The sequence below is a fragment of the Leucopleurus acutus genome, assembly GCF_964270905.1.
Source record: "Leucopleurus acutus genome assembly, chromosome: 3".
NCBI lineage: Eukaryota > Metazoa > Chordata > Mammalia > Artiodactyla > Delphinidae > Leucopleurus > Leucopleurus acutus.
This window is the reverse complement of record NC_139145.1, coordinates 51,020,594-51,040,319: the sequence shown is the minus strand read 5'-3', so window position 1 is coordinate 51,040,319 and position 19,726 is coordinate 51,020,594. Positions and strand designations below refer to the sequence as shown.

General features: G+C 42.2%; 1 protein-coding gene across 1 annotated transcript in view; it reads right to left on the bottom strand.

Annotated features, from left to right (window-relative positions):
* The window catches only part of SH3TC2 (SH3 domain and tetratricopeptide repeats 2), a gene marked incomplete at its 3' end in the record, with an annotated part of 63,457 nt that overhangs the window by 33,667 nt on the left and 10,064 nt on the right, over nucleotides 1–19,726 (bottom strand). The window contains exons 2-7 of the mRNA XM_082835736.1: nucleotides 12,482–12,580; nucleotides 8,902–9,029; nucleotides 5,633–5,738; nucleotides 3,845–3,988; nucleotides 2,586–2,787; nucleotides 1,735–1,808 (exon numbers count right to left, since the gene is read on the bottom strand). Of these exons, the coding sequence (XP_082691862.1) occupies nucleotides 1,735–1,808; nucleotides 2,586–2,787; nucleotides 3,845–3,988; nucleotides 5,633–5,738; nucleotides 8,902–9,029; nucleotides 12,482–12,580 (753 nt within the window). The remainder of the gene's footprint in view (nucleotides 1–1,734; nucleotides 1,809–2,585; nucleotides 2,788–3,844; nucleotides 3,989–5,632; nucleotides 5,739–8,901; nucleotides 9,030–12,481; nucleotides 12,581–19,726) is intronic.

Genomic DNA, 19,726 nt, shown 5'->3' with positions numbered 1-19,726 from the left:
TCCTTTGGCCACTATGACCTTCAGTTTCCCCAGCTATAAAATGGGGATAATGAGAATACCTGTCTCTTACAAATATCAGGAAGAGTTAAAGAGATAAAGTGCACAATGCCTGGTACCTAGGCAACCCTCAATACATGTTAGCCTCATATCACTGGCGAATAGAAAACAGCTGGTTACCCAGAGGGTTCTGGAAGACTCCTCTTCTGACTATGGTCACTACCTAGCTTGATCAGCTGCCACGCTAGGATCTAGTAATGATATATTTATGAGAATTGTACTCTCCAGTTTACAAAGTACACTTATGTCCCTTTTCTCAGATCTTTCTAGGAGCCCCAAAGGGTAAGCAGAGCAACTATCAGAATCTCCTTTTTATAGATTAGAAGGTGGAAGCACTGAGAGGGTACGTGATTTGTCCAAGGAGTTTGTGTGTGAACTAGAACTTAAGTCTCTCCACTGCTGTTAACCCTTCTTTCCACTAATCCAGCTCTAGTTGAGGTAGCAGTTTTTATATGCCCCAGCTTCCATATTTGCTTTAGCTCCCCTGCTAAAGCTACTGGATTTTTTTTTCCTGACATTTTTGGTCAAGTTTCTGTTGACTCTGTCTTCAGAATCAGAAGTTCCCACTGCTTTGGTAGTATCTACCATGTGTTAAACACTTAGAATGTGAGAAAACTGTACTAAGTGATTTACAGATGTCATTTAGTTTAGTTTCTCATGACAACATTTAAAGTTGGCTTTACAGTAACATTTTACTAATGAGGAAGTTGTGACATTGTGAGAGCACGTCATGAACTGGCCGAGGTCACACTGGTTTTAAGTTGTGGGGCTAGAATTGGAACCCAGAACAGGACTTCACAGCCCCATGTTCCTAACGACAAGGCCATACTGCCTCAGATAGCTAAAAGTCTTGTTTGTGGTTGATTATTAATTAGATCTAATGTCTGGGTCTCATAATTCCCTCTGTTTCTTTTTTTTAAAGTGGTACTTGGGCTTAGAACTTTAAAACTTGCACTTTGTGCTAGGTGTGAGAAGGCAGCTCCAAGGATGAAGATGAAAGGAATGTATATTCTAGATACATAGAAAACATTAAATTTCCTTATCCAGTAGATACAAATATACTTATAGATATATGGGTATATATTTATGTGTGTATGTGTATATATAAATATACATACATACATACACATGTGTATAGAGATTACATAAAATGTATGCATGTATTTATACATATATATATATATGTGTATGTATTTCATCTATTCAACAAATATTTACTGAGCACCCGCTATGTGACAAGCATTCTTAATCTTCCTTAATTCAAGATTAACTTCACAAAACTCTGAAGGAAATTAGAAAATGTTTTGACTAGAGATTGAAAGCAGGCAGCCTGCACGCCACATCTGGCCCACACAGGGTTTTTCTTTTTCCCCACATATCTTTAAATCCCTATGGTCCCTACCATTCCCTAACATCTTCCCTCCAGGCCCTCCACGCATCTGTATGTTCTGCCTGTCCCTGGAGGTATTTATATCTACAGTACAGCCCTCATCTGAGACCTCTCATTTCACAGCCAAGGAAACCCATGGGAACAGATGGTATAATTGGGTTCCCCAAATTCAGTCAGCAGCAGAGGTGAGACAGGAATTCACATCCACTGACTCCAAATCTGCTGATAAAAGGAGGAGGCAGAGCAATATTATCTCCCTAATAATACTGCCTTCAACTCAGCCGTACCGATCTGATAGGAGCCTGTCCAATCCCTCTTCCTGGAAAGGCCACAGCTTCCTGGATAATTCTTTAGGAACCATCTGCCAATGGAAACATGGGGTTTGCAAACATGGATTTCAAAAAATTTGAACAGTGAGCAGAATAATCCATTAAAATGATGCTGATGATGATAAGTATTCTTGTAATTTTGGTTACTTTTATTATAATAGTGGCAAACATTTAATGAGAACTTACTTTTTATCAAGCACTGTGAAAAATAAAGAAGCTCAGCAGGCCTGGGATGTTTTCTGGCTCAGCAATTAGCTTGTCAGTTAAATATCTAACAAAGGATCCCATTCCATTCTCACTGCCAGATTCTCTGCCACACACAGAACCCACAGCCTGGAATCATGCTTACTGTCACTCTCTCTGTTTGAGTTTACAACATCTTCCAGCAAGGATTCTGGAACTTTAGTGTGAAAAACATCCCCTGATGTTTAAGGGGAGCTTATATAAAATGCAGATTTTTGGATCCAACCTCAAGAGAGTCTGAGGAGGGCCAGAGGGTATAAACTTGCAGTAGAATCCCCAGGCAACTCTGGTGCAAATGGTCCCCAGTCCCCACAGTGAGAAACACTGCATTGGAGACCAGGCAGTGTATTTCTTCTTTCCTACAATGTCCATCTGAAACTTTGAGTTGTCTCCATTTCATCTAATTGTGCAAATCTTGACTTAAAAAAATAACAAAAGATAAAAAGCCCCCCAGGTTTGTTCCCTCCCTGGCACCATGGATGTCCACATCTGCGAATGTGCCTACTCTGTTCTGCAGACCTCAGTGCGCTCTAAGACCCTCTCCCAGGAGGTGAGTGGCTACTCACTGGTGGAAAGGGAGAGGCAGGGGTTCCAAGGCTGACACTGGCACCAAGCCCCGCTGACCCGTCACCAAGGACACGCCTTCCCACTCGAACTCGCCTTCAGCTGTCTTCACCGAGATTAACTCATTCTTGCAAAGTGTCAAATACTCCCCTTCCTTCTCAGCTGGCTGAGCCATGGAGCACGTGGCTCTGCAGAAGAAGTGACCTGCAGAGAATGAGAAAAGCTCTTTCCAAGGAGTAGCAGGAAGTGAAAATGGAGTATCCTACTATGTATATTTCCATCAGAGCCCAGATACTTTTCTTTCTGAAAGTAAAGTACACAGTCCAGGGGGAGGTACTACAAGAGGCCTTTGTGACCCCAGGAAAACTGGTACCAGGGAAAAAAAGCCACTGAGAGGGAATTCACTTAAAATAGACACCAAAAACTCCAAACAATTCTCAAGAATGAGGTTTAATTGGGACTTCACCTTGAGAAAAAAATGAAACAAGAGTTCATGAAAATATATTTAACAGAACTTCAGTTATAATTGCAACCTCATGTTAATCTTAGGACCAAAAAAGAATAAATTAAGTTGATTTGGGTGAATATAATTTCTCCAACTAAATTTCACAGTCATACAGTATGAAAGTTTTTCCTTCATATATGATTCATGCAAAACAATCAGAAAGGGAATCATTATGCAAAATATTCTATGCAAATATGGCTCTTTCACTGTGTCTATGATGTCATCAGTCATTAACCAGTTGGCTGCAGCCTTGATTGGATCCTTCCTTGTAAACAGACTGGTGGGTGCTCCAAACAGTTTCCCAATATCACTTTCCTCGATCTCATGAAATCATGAAGGTTTTGCAAGATCTGCAATTTTATTTTACAATCAAATTATATCACATGTTTGGAATAGTGGTTCTCAATCTTGGATGCATATTAGAATAACCTGGGCAACTTTCAAAAAATACCAAAGCCTGATCCCCATCGCTAGAGATTAACTGGCCCCAGCTGAGCCCTGATACGGGCATCTTCTTAAAATTCCAGGGTGGTTCTAACATCAGACAATCAGTGAGACTGGCCTACACAGCTGTTCATGTGATATTGATGTTAAACTGAGAGAGATGGTTGAAGTAATATTGTAACAGGTGGGTTCATTTGTGAATATTTTCATGTTTGAATGGTTTTTGCCTCCCTTTGTATCCTAATTATTTCAAGGACTCTGATAACATATATCCAGATAAGACCCCCATCCCCACCCCTACACCATGCTCACCTTCCTGGATCAGAAGTCCCAGGTATATTGTTTCCAGGTGTTTATCATCTACTGACACGTGGATCTCTGTATCCTCCACCAGTCGGCAGTTAAGCCAGTACTTGTGATCAAAGAGGAGATGCTCCAGACACATGGATACGTAGCCTAAGAAGTCAAACCAACAAGATTCCTCAAGGGCACGATTTCTGCCATTAGCTGATCATTAGGGTGAGCAATTTCCCTCCTGAATTTCTCCCCCAGACCTCCATCCCTAATCTGACTCCACTTAACTGGAATTAGAAGAGCATAAGAGGGGTAGCTAGAAAATTTCTAAAATGAATTGATTCTTCTCAGCATCTGTTGGGAAGTACAAATCATTTTTGAATGATATTTATTTTCAACATATTATGGGTTTCCATAAATGCATAATAAGATTATCAGACCAAGTTACTTTTTTATAATACATCCAGGGAGGAATCTCCAAGATTACAATGTTGACACTGGGAGTTCCTGGTTCCCCCTTAAAGTTCTCCCGACCAAATTCGAATTCTTGTACCCCTGATGATGCAGTGTCTGGGGAGGTTCTCCATGGCCCACAAATGAGTCAGGATTTACTTCAACATCCCTCTGACCCTGCCCCTCACCCCATGCCCAGTAAGATATCACTTGTTAAAACCAGACTAAAAACTGTGCAAACTGTAAAACTGTAACAATTATGGATAGTATTTTACACATTTCTATAAATTTAAATTATTTTTATGAAAATTTTGCTTCTTTCTAGACATCCTCACTTTCTTAAGATGCAGAACCTGTCTCTTTTCCACTCTCCGTTGTGCTGATTTAGGCCCTGTGTATCTTCTATAATGGTGCTTCACGTACTTTCATGTGCACACAAATCACCCAGGGACCTTATTAAAATACAAATGCTGGTTCAGTAGGTCTGGGTTGCGGCCTAGGATTCCATGTTTCTAACAAGTCCCAAGTGATGCTGCTGCTGCTGCTGGTCCATGGAGCACACTTTGAATAACAAGGATCTCTAATGGTCACAGAAGGAGATGTGTTGAATGGAGAGCAGAAAAATCACCATGACTACAAGAGGAGAACTTATACCTTCTAGCCAAGAGCCATCTTGACCCTCCACCCCTACACAAAATCGCTTCCTGTGTAAGTCTGCATGGAGCCCAGCACTTTGTAAGAGAAGTAAAACACGCATCAATTCAAATGGCTTCCTCTTGCCTTGCTTGGTTTTGCTTTGCAATTGTAACTTTCCTATCATGAGTTATTCTCCATGGAGAGGGCAGGTAAACTATTTCCCACCACATCGGTACTGGTGCTGTGCCCCAGTATCCTTCTTTACCTTCTAGAAAACCCTGCAACCTGAGGCCCCTTTAGCAGATAAGTCCCCCATATCTTTCTTTGACTTTTCCAAATACATGGAACATGGATCTGGAACTTTTGAACTTTTAGATCCTACTAGAGACTGTTTTCTCTCTTTTTTTTTTTTTTACCCATTAATTTCTAATCTAGCTCTACTTTGAATCTAGTAGATGATCAAAAACTGTTTGCCAGTTTTAACTGATTATCTAATACTCTCTTCCTGAAACAAAGAAGGGCTGCATGTGACATTTTAGAGCAATATTTGCTTTAGATTTAGTTCCAGGCAGTTTGTGATATTTCAAAGGTTAACCATCCACGTTAGACTCTACCGCTTTAAATTATCAGAGCCAGACCAATTCCTTAATGTCAAGCTCTGCAAATTGGCTAAACTGAGAAGCAGGTGCTCCTTTACCTGCCTGCTCCATGTCATACCTAAGTTCAGGTAGGTGGAGAACTTCCAGATTTCCTCCATGGTCTTGAAGGTAATGAGGAACTGGGCCTTCTGGGACTGTATACACACCAACCTAGCTGAGAGGTCCTGAGTAAAAAAGAACAGTGAGTCAGCCTGGGATGACAAAAGCGTCCTGTGAACAAGCTCACGTATATACAACATGCTGTGTATGAACTTCTTTTTTTGAGATATAATTGACATATAGCATCATGTTAATTTTTAGTGTGTAACATAATGATTTAACATATGTATATATTTTGACATGATGGCCATAATAAGTTTAGTTAACATCCACCACATCACATAATTACAGATTCTTTTTTTCTTGTGATGAGAACTTTTAAGATCTATTCTCTTAGCAACTTTCAAATATACAACATAGTATTGTTAACTACAGTCACCATGCTGTATGTTACATCCCCAGGACTTTTTTACCTTATAACCAGAAGTTTGTACCTTTTGACCACTTTCACCAATTTTGGCATAGATTTTTTACATCACCAAAAAAAAAAAAAAGGAAATAACCTAAATGTTCATCAATAGGAGACTGGTTAAAATGAATCATGTTTCATCCATACAATGGCATATTATGCATCCATAAAAAAGAATAAAGAAGCTCTTTGTGTATTGATACAAGCTCCAAATATTCACTGCTGAATGAAACAACAGCAGAAACAAAAAGGAACCAGAGTATAGAACTGTGTGCAGAGAATGTTATCTTTTGTGTTAAAAAAAAAAAAGAAGTATGTGTGAGAGGGTGGAGAATGAATCACAGAAGGCACCTTGGAAGCAAATTTGATTGTGAATCTATGTTTAATAATTATTTTTACGAAGCTAGCAAACAGAAAAACCAAACCACACAAAAATAAAAAGTATCCATAATCCCTCCTCCTAGAGATCATCAATGTTAACAACTTTGTGTATTCTTTGAATCTTTTTTCTGTACATGAGTTCCTATGTAACTATTTTTATATAAATAGAATCACATTAGTAAGTTGTTTTGTAATCGTTCGTCCCTAAACAATGTTTTGTGAACCATCTCCCATGTCATTAAATAATCTACATTATTTTTAATGGTTACATATGCTGTTGTCACATTAACATAATTAATTCTTAATGTTTTCTTACGGCTAGACATTTGAGTTGTTTTAATTTTTTAACATCCTAAACAGTACTGTGATAAACATCTCATATCTAAATCTTTGTATGCACCCTTGATTTTTTTGACACAAGTGATTCCAAGAAGTGTTAATTGGGAATGCACATTTTCAATCCTAAAATGCAGGAGCCAAACTACCCTCCAGAAAGGTTGTGCCAGTTTACACACTCACAAGCAGAGAAAGAAGAGACCTGTAACACCCCCCCACCCCCTTTTTAAATACCTGAATGAAAAGGCCTGAATCACTGCCTAGACTTGGTTTTCCCCTAAAATCTTTTTTGCTTGTCCAAGCATCTGGACTTGACTATAACAAGTGATGATCAGAATGTCCCTCTCCCTCCAGGCCAGTCCTACCACCAGTGATCAACCCCTGGATCCCTGTCGTGAGGGAACCCTGGAGAAAGAAGAAGAGGATAGAAGGATCCAAGGGAAAGCCCCTACTTCAGCAAAGTCAGAACTCTGGGGTTCTCCCATACCAGGCCCCAGGAGGCCCCGGATCCTTGGAGGATACAGATCCTGGTAGACAGGGAAGAGGGTCCTAAGTAAAAACTGATTTACAAGGAATTTACTACATGCCAGGCTCTTCAGCAAGAGTTTGATGAGCAATGCCTCATTTAACTTTTACAATAACCCTATGAAAGAGTGTAATTATAGGAGTTAACCCATTCTAAGATGCACTTTTATCACATTTCACCATTTCTGAAATAAAAGAAAAGGAAGTGTGGCATCATAAATAATGGGCAGCATTTATTTTCTTTCTTAAAATAGTGTGTTTATAATCAAATGGCACCTCACATTTAATAGAAAATGGCATTGTCCCTGTTTTATACTCAAGGATGCCAGGGTGCAGACAGGGTAAGTCAAGGGAGCTGTGACACCCAAACTGGATCTCAGCTCCAACTGACTCCAGGCCTCAGCTTTGGCCCACAAGCCTGCCCACTCAAGACTCAGCCCAGCAGGCCAGTTTGCACAACCAAACCCAGCTCTTGCCTGTGTCAAAAGCGACTCAAATTAAAAGAAACTCTATGGTGCCCGTTAGTAGCTAATGCCTCCAAGTTCCTGAATTCTGGAGATTTAAAAACAAAATGACTCTGCTATTTTTAACATATCTACTATTTCTGGAGCACATCCTACCACCCAAGCACAACACCAAGCTCTCTACAGATACTATCTCATTTACTCCTCCCAACAAACCAAACACTATATTTTTTGTTACATGACAGAATAATAGAGTATGTTTCTCTTTTTAATTTCTATCAATTCATACAGAAACTGTAAAATAACTAGAACATACTAATTTATTATGTAAAGCAATGTTCTCTTTCCCCCACCTCTAGTTGCAGCGAATTTTAAACATTCCTGACTTTAGTTCTCCTAGTAAGTACCTCCTAAAGTATAAATAATTTAGTCATACCCTTCTTCCTTGGTTTAGCACTTGAAGATATTATCTACCTACTATGAAAGATGAGAAATTGGTTTATTTTATTGCCTTTTCCTCCTCTCATTCTAATATTTATAACTATTAATTTTTGATTAGCAATTTTGGTACTTAATAGAAGTACACTTACCAGTGGTTACCAGTGGCTGAGGAAAGGGGATAGAGGGGAGTTACTGTTTAGTGGGTACAGTGTTTTAGTTTGGTATGATGAAAAATTCTGGAATGGACAGTGGTGATGGTTACACAATAATGTGAATGCATTTACTATCACTGACTTGTTCAGTAAAAATTATTAAAACTGAAAATGTTATGTATATTTTATCACAATTTTAAAAAGTCAAATTCACCACATTTTTTAAAAAGTATACTTTATGAGGTAGGTATTATAACGATTCTCATTCTACAGAGGTTAAGTAACTTGCTGAAGGTCAAAAAATTAATAGTGGCAAATTTTAAATGAAGTCTTCTCTGACTCTGATTCCAAGGCTTGACCCATTCCTGCTGAGCAGAGAATGTGTACATTTTCGTTCATTCAGTCAGTCAGATGTTTTCTTGAGGGCCGACTTTCTTCCTAGCACTGTCCTAGGTGTTGGAGAGGCTGTTGTGGACAGACACAAGGTGGACACAAGGTTGCACTGCTCTGCGAAGCTCACCTTAAACAATGCACGAACCTCCTGGTCCTCATTCTCCAGCGCCCAGAGCCGCCTCCTGGCTGCTTCTTGCAAGGGGCCATTTACACACCTCCTGGAGCGGCTCTTCACACTGAAGGAGAGCGTCAGATCTTAAAGAGAACAGAGTGAGAAAGATCAGGATGGAAATGCAGAAACAGGGAAGAAAGAATTAGATAACCCCCAATGTTTCCCACACCCAACCCCTAAATTGATGTTCTCATCAGAGATTACAAGTGATCTTAACAATTCTCTGAGCACATTCTTTAAACTTTCCTCCCCCAGAAGAAAATATGCTGAAGCACAGAATGTTCTGGAATCACAGGAGTTGCTGCAGTTGGGTTGGTTATTTCTGTTTGTACAGAGTATATTCCTGCTCTGCCTGGCACTGAGGGAACAGTGCCACACAGAACCAGCTAGAACATGTATTTCCTCCTGTGGATGATTTGTGAAAGTTTCCAAAGAATACTAATTTATCCATATTTATGGAAGTATATTTATATGTCAGATTTATCATATGTAATAGATATTAATACTACATGCATTATACATATACACATGCATTTCCTCCAACCTGCTTCTTTCTGATTATGCATTTGTTGTTCGTCAGGGTAAGTGGCTAATATATTAAAGTCTATCTTTAATATCTTCAAAATGCACATTCATTCAATACTGTGAACAGAGGCTGTTTTAGGTGCTGAGATACAGCAGGAAACAAAACAGACAAGGTCCGGTTCTCATGGAGCTTGTATTCTTGGCAAGTAACCAATTCCATGAACACAGTAATTTCAGATGGAGAAAAGTGCTATGAAAAAAAAAAAATGTTAATAGGGTAAAGAGACAGAGTGATGGAGCTGTTAGAGAGTGGATAGTGTTGCTGGGAAAGGCCACACTGAGGAGGTTCATCTTATAACTGCACTTTGCCATGTGTCTTCTTCAGACAATACGTACCAATCACATTAATAATTATCAAACACAATGAACCTTCAAGGCAGCAACTAGATAGGCACAGAGGTCTGTCTTCTAGCCCTAACCTGCCAGGGCTTTTGCAAATTCCTGAGCACATTACAGACAGCCCCTGTCATGCTGGCCTGAGAACACAGGCAGCCTGCATTTCTGTCTTCCTGTCTCTAACCAAGAAGACATGGAAATGCTGTGGCTGCAGGCCAGCTCTGATACGACATGCCCAGCTGACCTGACATCGGTGAGAGCTTTGGGTGGATGTTTGTTCCATTCCGTTCCTCCCTGGCTTGTGTTCTAATGTCACGCAAGCCCTCCATCTGCCGCAGTCCAGGTCCAACGACTGTCTGGTAGCCTCACTGACCACTGATCTCTAGGAGGAGGTAAAGCCCAGGGAGGAGGAGTCACACAGACGTGGACTCGAGGCTCGGCTCTGCCTTTGTTAACTGCACCACCCTCAGCAGTTAATTACCTCTCTATGCTTGACTTTTCTAATTAATAAGATGGCTTTTAGAGTACTATCCCACAGGGTTTTTAAGAGGCTTACTAAATGAGATTATGTGCATAAAGCATTTTGTTCAGTGCTGGGTGCATACTAAATGTTCTATACACACATGAGCATTAGCTTTTGCCCCTTGCAACCCCCCACCCCAGTGCTCCAGCAGTTACTGCTCGCAGCCCCCAACTTGTTACAATGTAATTAACCTTGACACTAATTGATTCTGTGATTTCTGTTCACCAAACCTCCTGTCCTTTCAAAGCCTGATCTAAACTCCCCTCCAGAATCTTCCTGGGAAAAGCTCCTGATAAGTGACGACCCCTTCAATGTGACCCTCCTTGCCATGTACTTGAATCCATGGTTATAGAACTTAAAAGACCTGGATTTAAATAAGCAAACTGCTTGTGGATCTCAACCAATGAGAGCTGATACTCAGAGCAGCATCTCTGTGCCACTGTGGGATCCTACAGTGCCCTCTTTGGATAGGGGAATAAATCAAGTTCACTCTAGTCTTAGTGTGAAGTGCATTTTGTCATTTTTTTAATACTTCTGAAAACCGGTGGTTTAGTCATGATAATGTATCTGACTGATTCTGTCTGGGACTCTTCCTCATAAAGAAGAGGGTGGCAGTTGGAGATGAGTCTCCCCTTCTCACCCTATGACCTTCCTGGAAACAGCATCATGGCAGAAAATGCTGAAAGACGGACAAGTTCAGGTTCAGGTGGTTAAGTTTCACCTACATGTACCCTTTGTTCACTTGCCTTCATGCACTGATAAGACAAAATGCTGACTCCACTGTGTTCATGAGACAACAGATGGTGGGTGATTCAGCTTTTTCAGGGATGGCCCAAGCTGACAGACAGATAAGCAGACTGATGCAACACCAAAAAACAGAGGGCAAGGTTTTTCTTATTGTCAACCAAAAGTCTGACAGAATTTGAAATTGGGAAAAGAAAGAATATGGCATGACATTACACTGTTTACATAGTGTATATCCTTCAAAACATTCATAATGCAAATCTTTTTTCACAAATCTCGATTTTGTATGCTGGATAAAAGTACATGTTTGGGAGGCAACGGAACACCCTGGTTACAAACAAGGACCAGGGATTGAATGCCTTTCCTATAACGTATTAACTGTGCAGCACTAGGGAAGTCACCTCTCTCTCTGAGTCCCTGTTTGCCACCTTTGAAATGCAGAGTGTGGTGCCACCTTCTAGAGGTGAGCATGTGAGGCTGAGAAGTAGATGCAGGGATGACTTAGCACGTGCTTGGCATGTGATTTGCCCTCAAAAGTGGTCCCTGTTACTGGATAACAGAAACTGTATCTTCTACAGGTTTATCCTCAGAGTTTCCAGTACAAGGTTCAGCCCTCTCTCTCTGAGGATGGTTCTCTCTTTGCCAGCTTCACTGAAGTCTCTTAAGGGGAACACTGTGAAAGATATGTCCTGAGAAAAAGATTTTTTCCACTTTAATTTCAAAATCTTTTTCTCCTTCTGAAAGATTCAGACAGACATCCTTCTGCTCAGCCAATCTCACCCCACATACTCAACCCTTTATTCACCTATTTATTTAACCAATTCTGTATAACCAACTCTGTATTCTGCATACTACCAAAACTCTGTTTTGGTAGTATACAGAATACAAACATGACCCCCATGGACCTATTCAATTATTCATGTATTTATTTACCAAACATTTCCTGAGCACCAATTATGTACAAAAAACTCTGTTAGGTACTATGTAGAATACTTAATTATTCAAAAAATTACCCCTGCCCTTCAGCACCTTAAAATCTATTTGATGATATACTTTATTTAATATAGCAAATATGTATGGAGCTCCTAATATATGCCAGATTGTGAAGAACTCTGAGTGTTAGCTTGAGATGGCTTAGCTTAATCTTACAGGCAATGGAGAGCACTGGAAGATTTGTGAGCAAGTGAATATCATAGTCAAGGTCATGCTTACAAAGATGTATTTGATGGTGGTGCCTAGAAAGGATCAGAGGGAGGGAGTTTGCAGATGGGACTGATAAGGGGATTACTGTAATATTCTACATGGAAAATATTTTTTAACTAGGTTTTGTCTTTGGGGTTTAGATACCTGGAGTCATATTCTGTGGCAGGAAACATTTTTCCTTGTTTTCAGATGAGGATATAATCTCAGTGGATATGGTTGGATCCTTGGAAGAAGTTTCTTTACCTGGAGGAGATCAAATGAAAGATCATTTGCAAGAGTATAAGAAAGCTATAAGCAAGGATTGCAAGTTTTTATCAAGTGATCATTTTTTTCTCCAGGGCTGGTGGCCTAGAAGTACTCTAATTGTTACCACCATCACCTAATAATTATTTAGTATTCAACTAAAGCATACTATCTCAATCCTATAGCAGCCTGGGTGTCCCCACTTTATTAAAAAAAAAATTTCCCACCTACAGGTCAGACTGAGTCCCATGGCCTAGTATACTGAATGTGTTCAATATATGCTGAGCCTACAAGGTCATTATAGATGTGACTACAGCAAGGTGGATAACGCAAGTGCTGGAGCAGAGCAAGTGAGAATAGCATCATAAGGGAGGTGGCTGGGGCATGGCTGTAATGGCCCTGAAATGTATGATTGTCCCCAGACTGCTCTTCTGTCTGCCCACTATACAGAGTCCTGTATGGGACTTTTTTCCTCCCCAGCTCTCTAAAGTGTTCCTGTCTTTGCAGTTGTAAAATTGGAGTGAAAAGGAGAGGAAAGAAAATCATAGCATAGACTAAGGTTAAGAAGGAGGCTATTTTGATGGCATGGGGTTGAAAAGAGAAGAAGAGTACAACTATAAAGCACAAGGCAGCAGGTAAAAATAAATAAAAGGGAAATTCAGGGCTTCCCTGGTGGCGCAGTGGTTGAGAGTCCACCTGCCGATGCAGGGGACAGGGGTTCGTGCCCTGGTCCGGGAAGATCCCACATGCCGCGGAGCGGCTGGGCCCGTGAGCCATGGCCGCTGAGCCTGCGCGTCCGGAGCCTGTGCTCCGCAACAGGAGAGGCCACAACAGTGAGAGGCCCGCATACCAAAAAAAAAAAAAGGGAAATTCACAAGTATTGATATGTGATGTGGGCCTCCTTCATGGTATCCTCAAAATACAACAAGAGAACTCAAGTCCTTAACACATTACTGTTGGTTACTCTGTTCTTTTGAACATGACACTGCTCAAGGACTCCACCATGAGGTCAGAAGATTATAAGCATTACCTGATACTGGAAATAGGGATTAGGAAACTTGGCTCAACCACCATTTGTCAGTCATTCATCTAATCCATCCAGCTTCTTCAACTGTAAAATGTTGGTGGATCAAACTCAAGCAGACCTACCACGTTTGCATTCTGGACCTGTGTTTCTGTTGATGCAGCCCAAGAGTGATAAGAGATGAAGTAATCGCGCTCCATCCAATCCCTGCTGGTTAATACTGAACCCAAATCCTCAAATTGCTGCCAGAAGTCTTTGCCTTCTTCTGTGCCTATACGGTGGGACTTTGAGACCCGAGCTGAGGATCTTCCATGTCTTCATAGCAGGAACAGTTAGCACTTTTTTGGGTAATGAACAGGGAATGAAATGGATTTTGGCTTGAATGGGCTGAAGGACAGGCCCATTCGGTCACAGCTCTTCATCTAGCAAATCTTGTTAGGGGTCAGTGCTGAAAGTTAGGCAGCTTAGCTAGAAAGCTGGCAGTAATGAGCCATAGTCTAGCAGGATCATTTTGTCGTTCTGCCTCCAGGAACCAGAAGTAACTATAGCAAAAAGGCTCTGGCTTGGGAATCATGAGATATGAGTTTGCACAAATCAGATTCTCTGATACATTAGGTAGGTAACATGGGTCAAGATATTTCATCCATTCATTTTCTGAGATTTCACATTTCCCAGTCATAAGTGAGGGCTTGATCTAAATTAGCGCTTCTCAACCCTGGCTGCCTATTCAAATCCCCCAGGTTGCTTCTTAAAAATATCAGTGCCTAGGCCTCATCTCCAGAAATGCTGATTTACATCGTTCATAGTGCTGCCCAGTCATAGGTATTTTTCTTTTTTTCTCCTCCCTCCCCTGAAAAGCGGCACGTGGACTCACAGCGGGGCCAGCCCACCACTCACCGGAAGGCGAGGGGTTCTGCCCACACACGCTGCAGGGGCTACTGTGAGCTTTGGAGGGGCGGCGGCAAGGAGGTACGGCGCCCCAATGCTCCCTCTCAGATCGCTAGAGAAGGCTTTCCCACCCAGGGCGCGTCGTCCCCCAGTCCCCCACCCATCGTCTCCCCATCAGGCCCACGGACGCACTTCGGGAGATGCCAGTTCTCGGCTGGGGTGGGGGGCGGTCTGCGGTTGGGTAAGCATGGGGTCAACATAAGCATTCATGGTCAGGGGCGGGCAACGCCTTCGAAGCCTCGGGCTCCTGCGTTTGCCTAACCAGGGGGCTTGCCTCAGCCCCCCTTCGCATCACCCGGCCGGTCACGATAGCTCACACTCCCGCGTGCAACCTCGGCGGCGAAGGTGGAACACACGGCCAAGTCAGTCCCCCTGCACATATGAGGACGACCCCCACAAGGCACCTGCCCCTACGAGGGACACCGGCGTGCCTTCCTTATCACCTGGACTCCCCAAGAGAGCTGCTCACCAGACTCACCACTACAGGGGGAACCCGAGGGGCTCGCTGAGAACAGGAAGCGACGTCACCTGAGGGACGCCTGGAGCCAGCCAGCGGCACCGCAGGGAGTAGGCGGGACGCTCACGCATCGACGGGGGCGCGTGGTGAGCTGTGGGACGCCTCGCGAGACTCTCCGAGAAGGCGAGGCTAGAGTGTCGGCTGCGTGAGCGGATCCGCTCCGCCCGGCGACCGCCGTGAGGCAGGGGGCGGGAGACCAAGGTCCAGCGGGGATTCCTCACCTCTGCCTTACACACACCACCAGCAGGCAGGGAGGAGAGGCAAGGGGCCGGGGCCGAACAAGAAGAGCGGTCCTGGTCGCCATGAACGTCCGTCCCTCGTCAGTCGCGACTTGGGCCCGGCTGAGAAGAGCTAGACATCATCTAGCATCGATACAGGTATTTTTCTTAAGTTCCCCAAATGATTCTGATTTAAGCCAGTATTAAGAACCATACATCTGGTGGGATGAATTGGGAGATTGGGACTGACATGTATACACTGATGTGTATACAATGGATGACTAATCAGAACCTGCTGTATAAAAAAATAAATAAAATAAAATTCAAAAATTAAAAATAAAAAACCATACATCTACGTAAAGTTTTCACACTTTAATGAATGTATGAATCACCTGGGGCTATTGATAAATTGCAGATTCTGCCTCAGTAGATGGAAGCCTGAGGTTCTTCATTTCTAATGTGCTCCCAGGTGACCATCCCGCTGGTCCCAGGATCACACTTGGAGTGGCAGCCTGCTTCCTTACACTAGGACAGAGTTTGAAAACTGGTATACCAGAGGCCACAGGCCACAGAAAACCCACATTTTTCTTTTTTCTTTTCTTTTTTCCCCCCTGCACAGTGAATTTTTTTTTAAACTGGAGAAAAACGTAGATATTTTATTTAATGTACGTTTTATATAATGTGAAAGTCCACATGAGGAAATGAAGATCTAAAGAAGGGGAAAAACCTAAAGGATTTTATACTAAGTTGAGCAAACACGAGCAACTGAGGACAAGTAACTAAAATATTGGGAGAGGCTAAAGGAATTTAAGAATTATTTTAACAAGCTATTGGGGTTTTTTTTTGTTTTTTTTTTAACATCTTTATTGGAGTATAATTGCTTTACAATGGTGCGTTAGTTTCTGCTACTGCACAGTGAATTTTTAAGGTTTAAATTGCTCTACATCATTTAGAAATCAGGATGTTTTACATAACCCAGATGCTTGGCTTTGCTTTGAAAACTGGAAGAACTATGGTCTGGGGCCCTCATGATTATCTGGCAACAGTCAGCTGGGACTGAGCAGTCACTGCCACCACTATGGGGCATTTGTCCTCTGCCTATCACGGTCCCCAAACTGACAGCTCACGTATTTATACCCAGCCCTGGCAAACTTTGTGAGTCTGTCCCTGTTGTAAGGCTCCATGAGAAGAGACAATGGCCTGAGGACCATGAGGGCCTGTGGCATGAGCCTACCTTGAAGAAGGAAGTTCATGATGGTGACCCTGGTTTGGGGGAGAGGGTAGGGCGCACAGCTCTTAAAGGACACATGAGGTTTAGAGCAGAAAATCGCAGTTTTGCAGAATGTGATTTGTGGATAGTCTGCATCAGAATTATTTAGTTGCTTGTTTTTTAAAAGATACCTGTACCAAAAAAATTTGGAGTAAAAGTTAGAAAAGTATCTACATGACTTGGGGTAGCCAGCAATTTCCTAAACAGAATGGAAAAAGTACTACCCACAAAAGAAATAATGGATAGATTGGAATACGGTAAGTGCCCTACATATGAACCTTCAAGTTGTGAACTTTCAAAGATGCGAACGTGCCCAGAGAAAGTATGAAGAGAGACAAGAGGAAGAAGAAGTAACTGAAGAACCAAAGAGTTTCACAATGCAGGAAATGGCAAGGGGCTTTTCTTTATTTGAGGAGGCACTGTTAGTTTTTGAGGCACAGGACCCGAACGTAGAACAGTACACGAAGGTTGCAGCAGCTGTTTAGAATGCAATCCAGTGGTACCGTGTTATCTAGGATGAGAAAGGAAGAGCTACTACCCAGACATCACTGGATCATTTTTTCAAGAGGGTAGATAGAATTGAACCCAGCAAGGAACCAGAAGCTGTGCCATCAGCGTCAGCTGTGAGTGAAATTGCAGCTCGCCTTCTGTCTCCTATTGATGATGATCCTTCAGCTCTACCATCTCCCACCTCCTCCCTCTCCTCCAGTCAGTAACTCTTCTTGCCTGTTCACTCGATGCCAGCCCCTGTATGCCAGCTGTTGTACTGTACTACTGTACTTTTCAAGGTACTGTACTGTAAGATTAAAAATGGTTTCTTTATTTTTTGTGTTTATTTTTTATGTATTATTTTTGTGGAAAGTATTATTAACCTACAACAGTACAGTACTATATAGCTGATTGCGTTAGTTGGGTACCTAGGCTAACTTTGTTGGACTTATGAACAAATTACACTTACGAACTCGCTCTCAGGGCAGAACTCATTCGTATGTAGGGGACTTACTGTACATTAAAAGGAAAAACTTCAGTTAGTCAAAAGATGTAATTAAGAGAGTGATAAAAGTGACAGAATAGAAGAAACTGTAGACAATATGTATATTCATCAAAGAATTTAAATCCAGAATATATAAAGAATGCTAAAAATATTTAAGAACTAGATGGGTAACCCACTAGAAAAATGGGCAAAAGCCTTGAATAGGCATTTCACCAAAGATAATATCCAAACAGCCAGTAGATTTATGAAAATTTTCTCAAGTTCATCAGGGAAATGAAAATTAAAACCACAGTGGAACACCTCTACACAGATTGGCAAAAATGAAAAAAACTGGTAAAGCCAAGTGTTTGTAAGGATACACAGCAACCAGAACTCTCATATACTGCAAGTGTGAGAATAAATTTTGAAAATTTTCACTTTGGAAAACTGTTTGACAGTATCACTTCAAGCTGAACATATGCGTAGGTACATATGCTTAAGATTCAGCAGTTCCACTCCACTATTATCCCAAATAATACATACATGTCGTCACAAGAATATATCTACTCAGAGCAGTAGTAATTCATAACAGCCCAAACCTGGCAATGACTCAAATGTCCATCTACACTAGAATGGATAAGTAAATGATGACATATACAATTAAATACAATATACCAATGAGAAGTAATGAATTACAGCCACAGGAAGCAGCATAGTTGGATATATTCACCTTGTAAAAATTCACAAGCTGTGTACATATAATTTCATGTACAATTCTGTATGAATGATAAATTTCAATAAAAAGATGAATTTTAAAATATTCCTGGAGCTTTCTCACTTACTCCCCTGAAAATATCTAGGGGTAGAGTCTGGAGACATGTATTTTTACCTAGCACTTTGAGGATTTCTGATGTTCTCTATAGTGTGAGAATCTCTGGAGTAGAAAGAGCTAATTCACCAACTGTTTTGGGACCCATGAGCCAGAAGACAGCTTGTTGAGAAACAGTAAAGAATCTGGAAATCAGAGGGAGCTCTATAATGTGAAGAACAGTTAATAGTTGCACAGGGATTTACAGTTTACAGAGCTCTTTTAAACATGGAATTATATTTCAGCATGAAAGATTTGAAGACTTGAGCTGGGCCTTGAAAAAGAACCAGAGACCACAACAAGAAACTATCATATCAGGGAGTGGCCAAGATGGTGGAGTAGGAAGACCCTGAGCTCACCTCCTCTCACGGGCACACCAAAATTACAACTATTTACAGAGCAGCTACTGATGAGAAAGACCAGAAGACTAGCAAAAAAATCTACAACTAAAGATATAAAGAAGAAACAAGACACAGTAAGACAGGTAGGAGGAGCAGAGGCATGGTCTCGTCAAGTTCCATACCCCAAGGTGGGCAACCCACAAACAGGAGGATAATTACAATTGCAGAGGTTCTCCCCAAGGAGTAAGGGGTCCAAGCTCACACTGGACTCCCCAGCCCAGGGGTCCTGCACCAGAAAGCAAACGCCCAGAACATTTGGCTTTGAAGGCCAGTGGGGCTTATTTTCAGGAGTCCCAGAGGGCTGAAGGAAATAGAGGCTCCACTCTTAAAGGGCACACACAAAATCTCACATTCTCTGGGACCCAGGAAAGAGGCTACCGCTTGAAAGGAGCCTGAGTCAGACCTACCTGATTATCTTGGAGAGCTTCCTGGAGAGGTAGGAGGCAACTGGAACTCACCATGGGGACATGGACAATGGGGACAGACATTTTTGGAATCTTGTTCTGTCATGAGGACCCTGGTACTGGCAAGCACCATTTTGGAATTTCCCTCTAGCTTATTAGTGCTGGACCTGGCCCCACCAGCAGCCTGTCAGTACCAGTACTGTGATGTCTCAGGCCATGCAACAGGCCACCCACTGGCAGGCTGGCTGCCTTAAGACCCCCTGAGCTCATAGCCACCCCAGGAGCTGGCCCTGTCTACCACAGGGCTGACTCCAGCTACAGGATCCCCAGGCCCTGCAGCCAGAGACCCTAGAACCCAGCTCTGCCCACCAGTGGTCCAGCACTAGCCCCAGGACCCAGCCTTACCAACCCATGGGCAAGTACCAGCTCTGGGATCCCCTGGGCTCTGACCATACCCACCACCTGGCAGACATCAACCACAGCACCACTATAGCCCTGCAGCCTGCCATGTCAGGACCCAGCC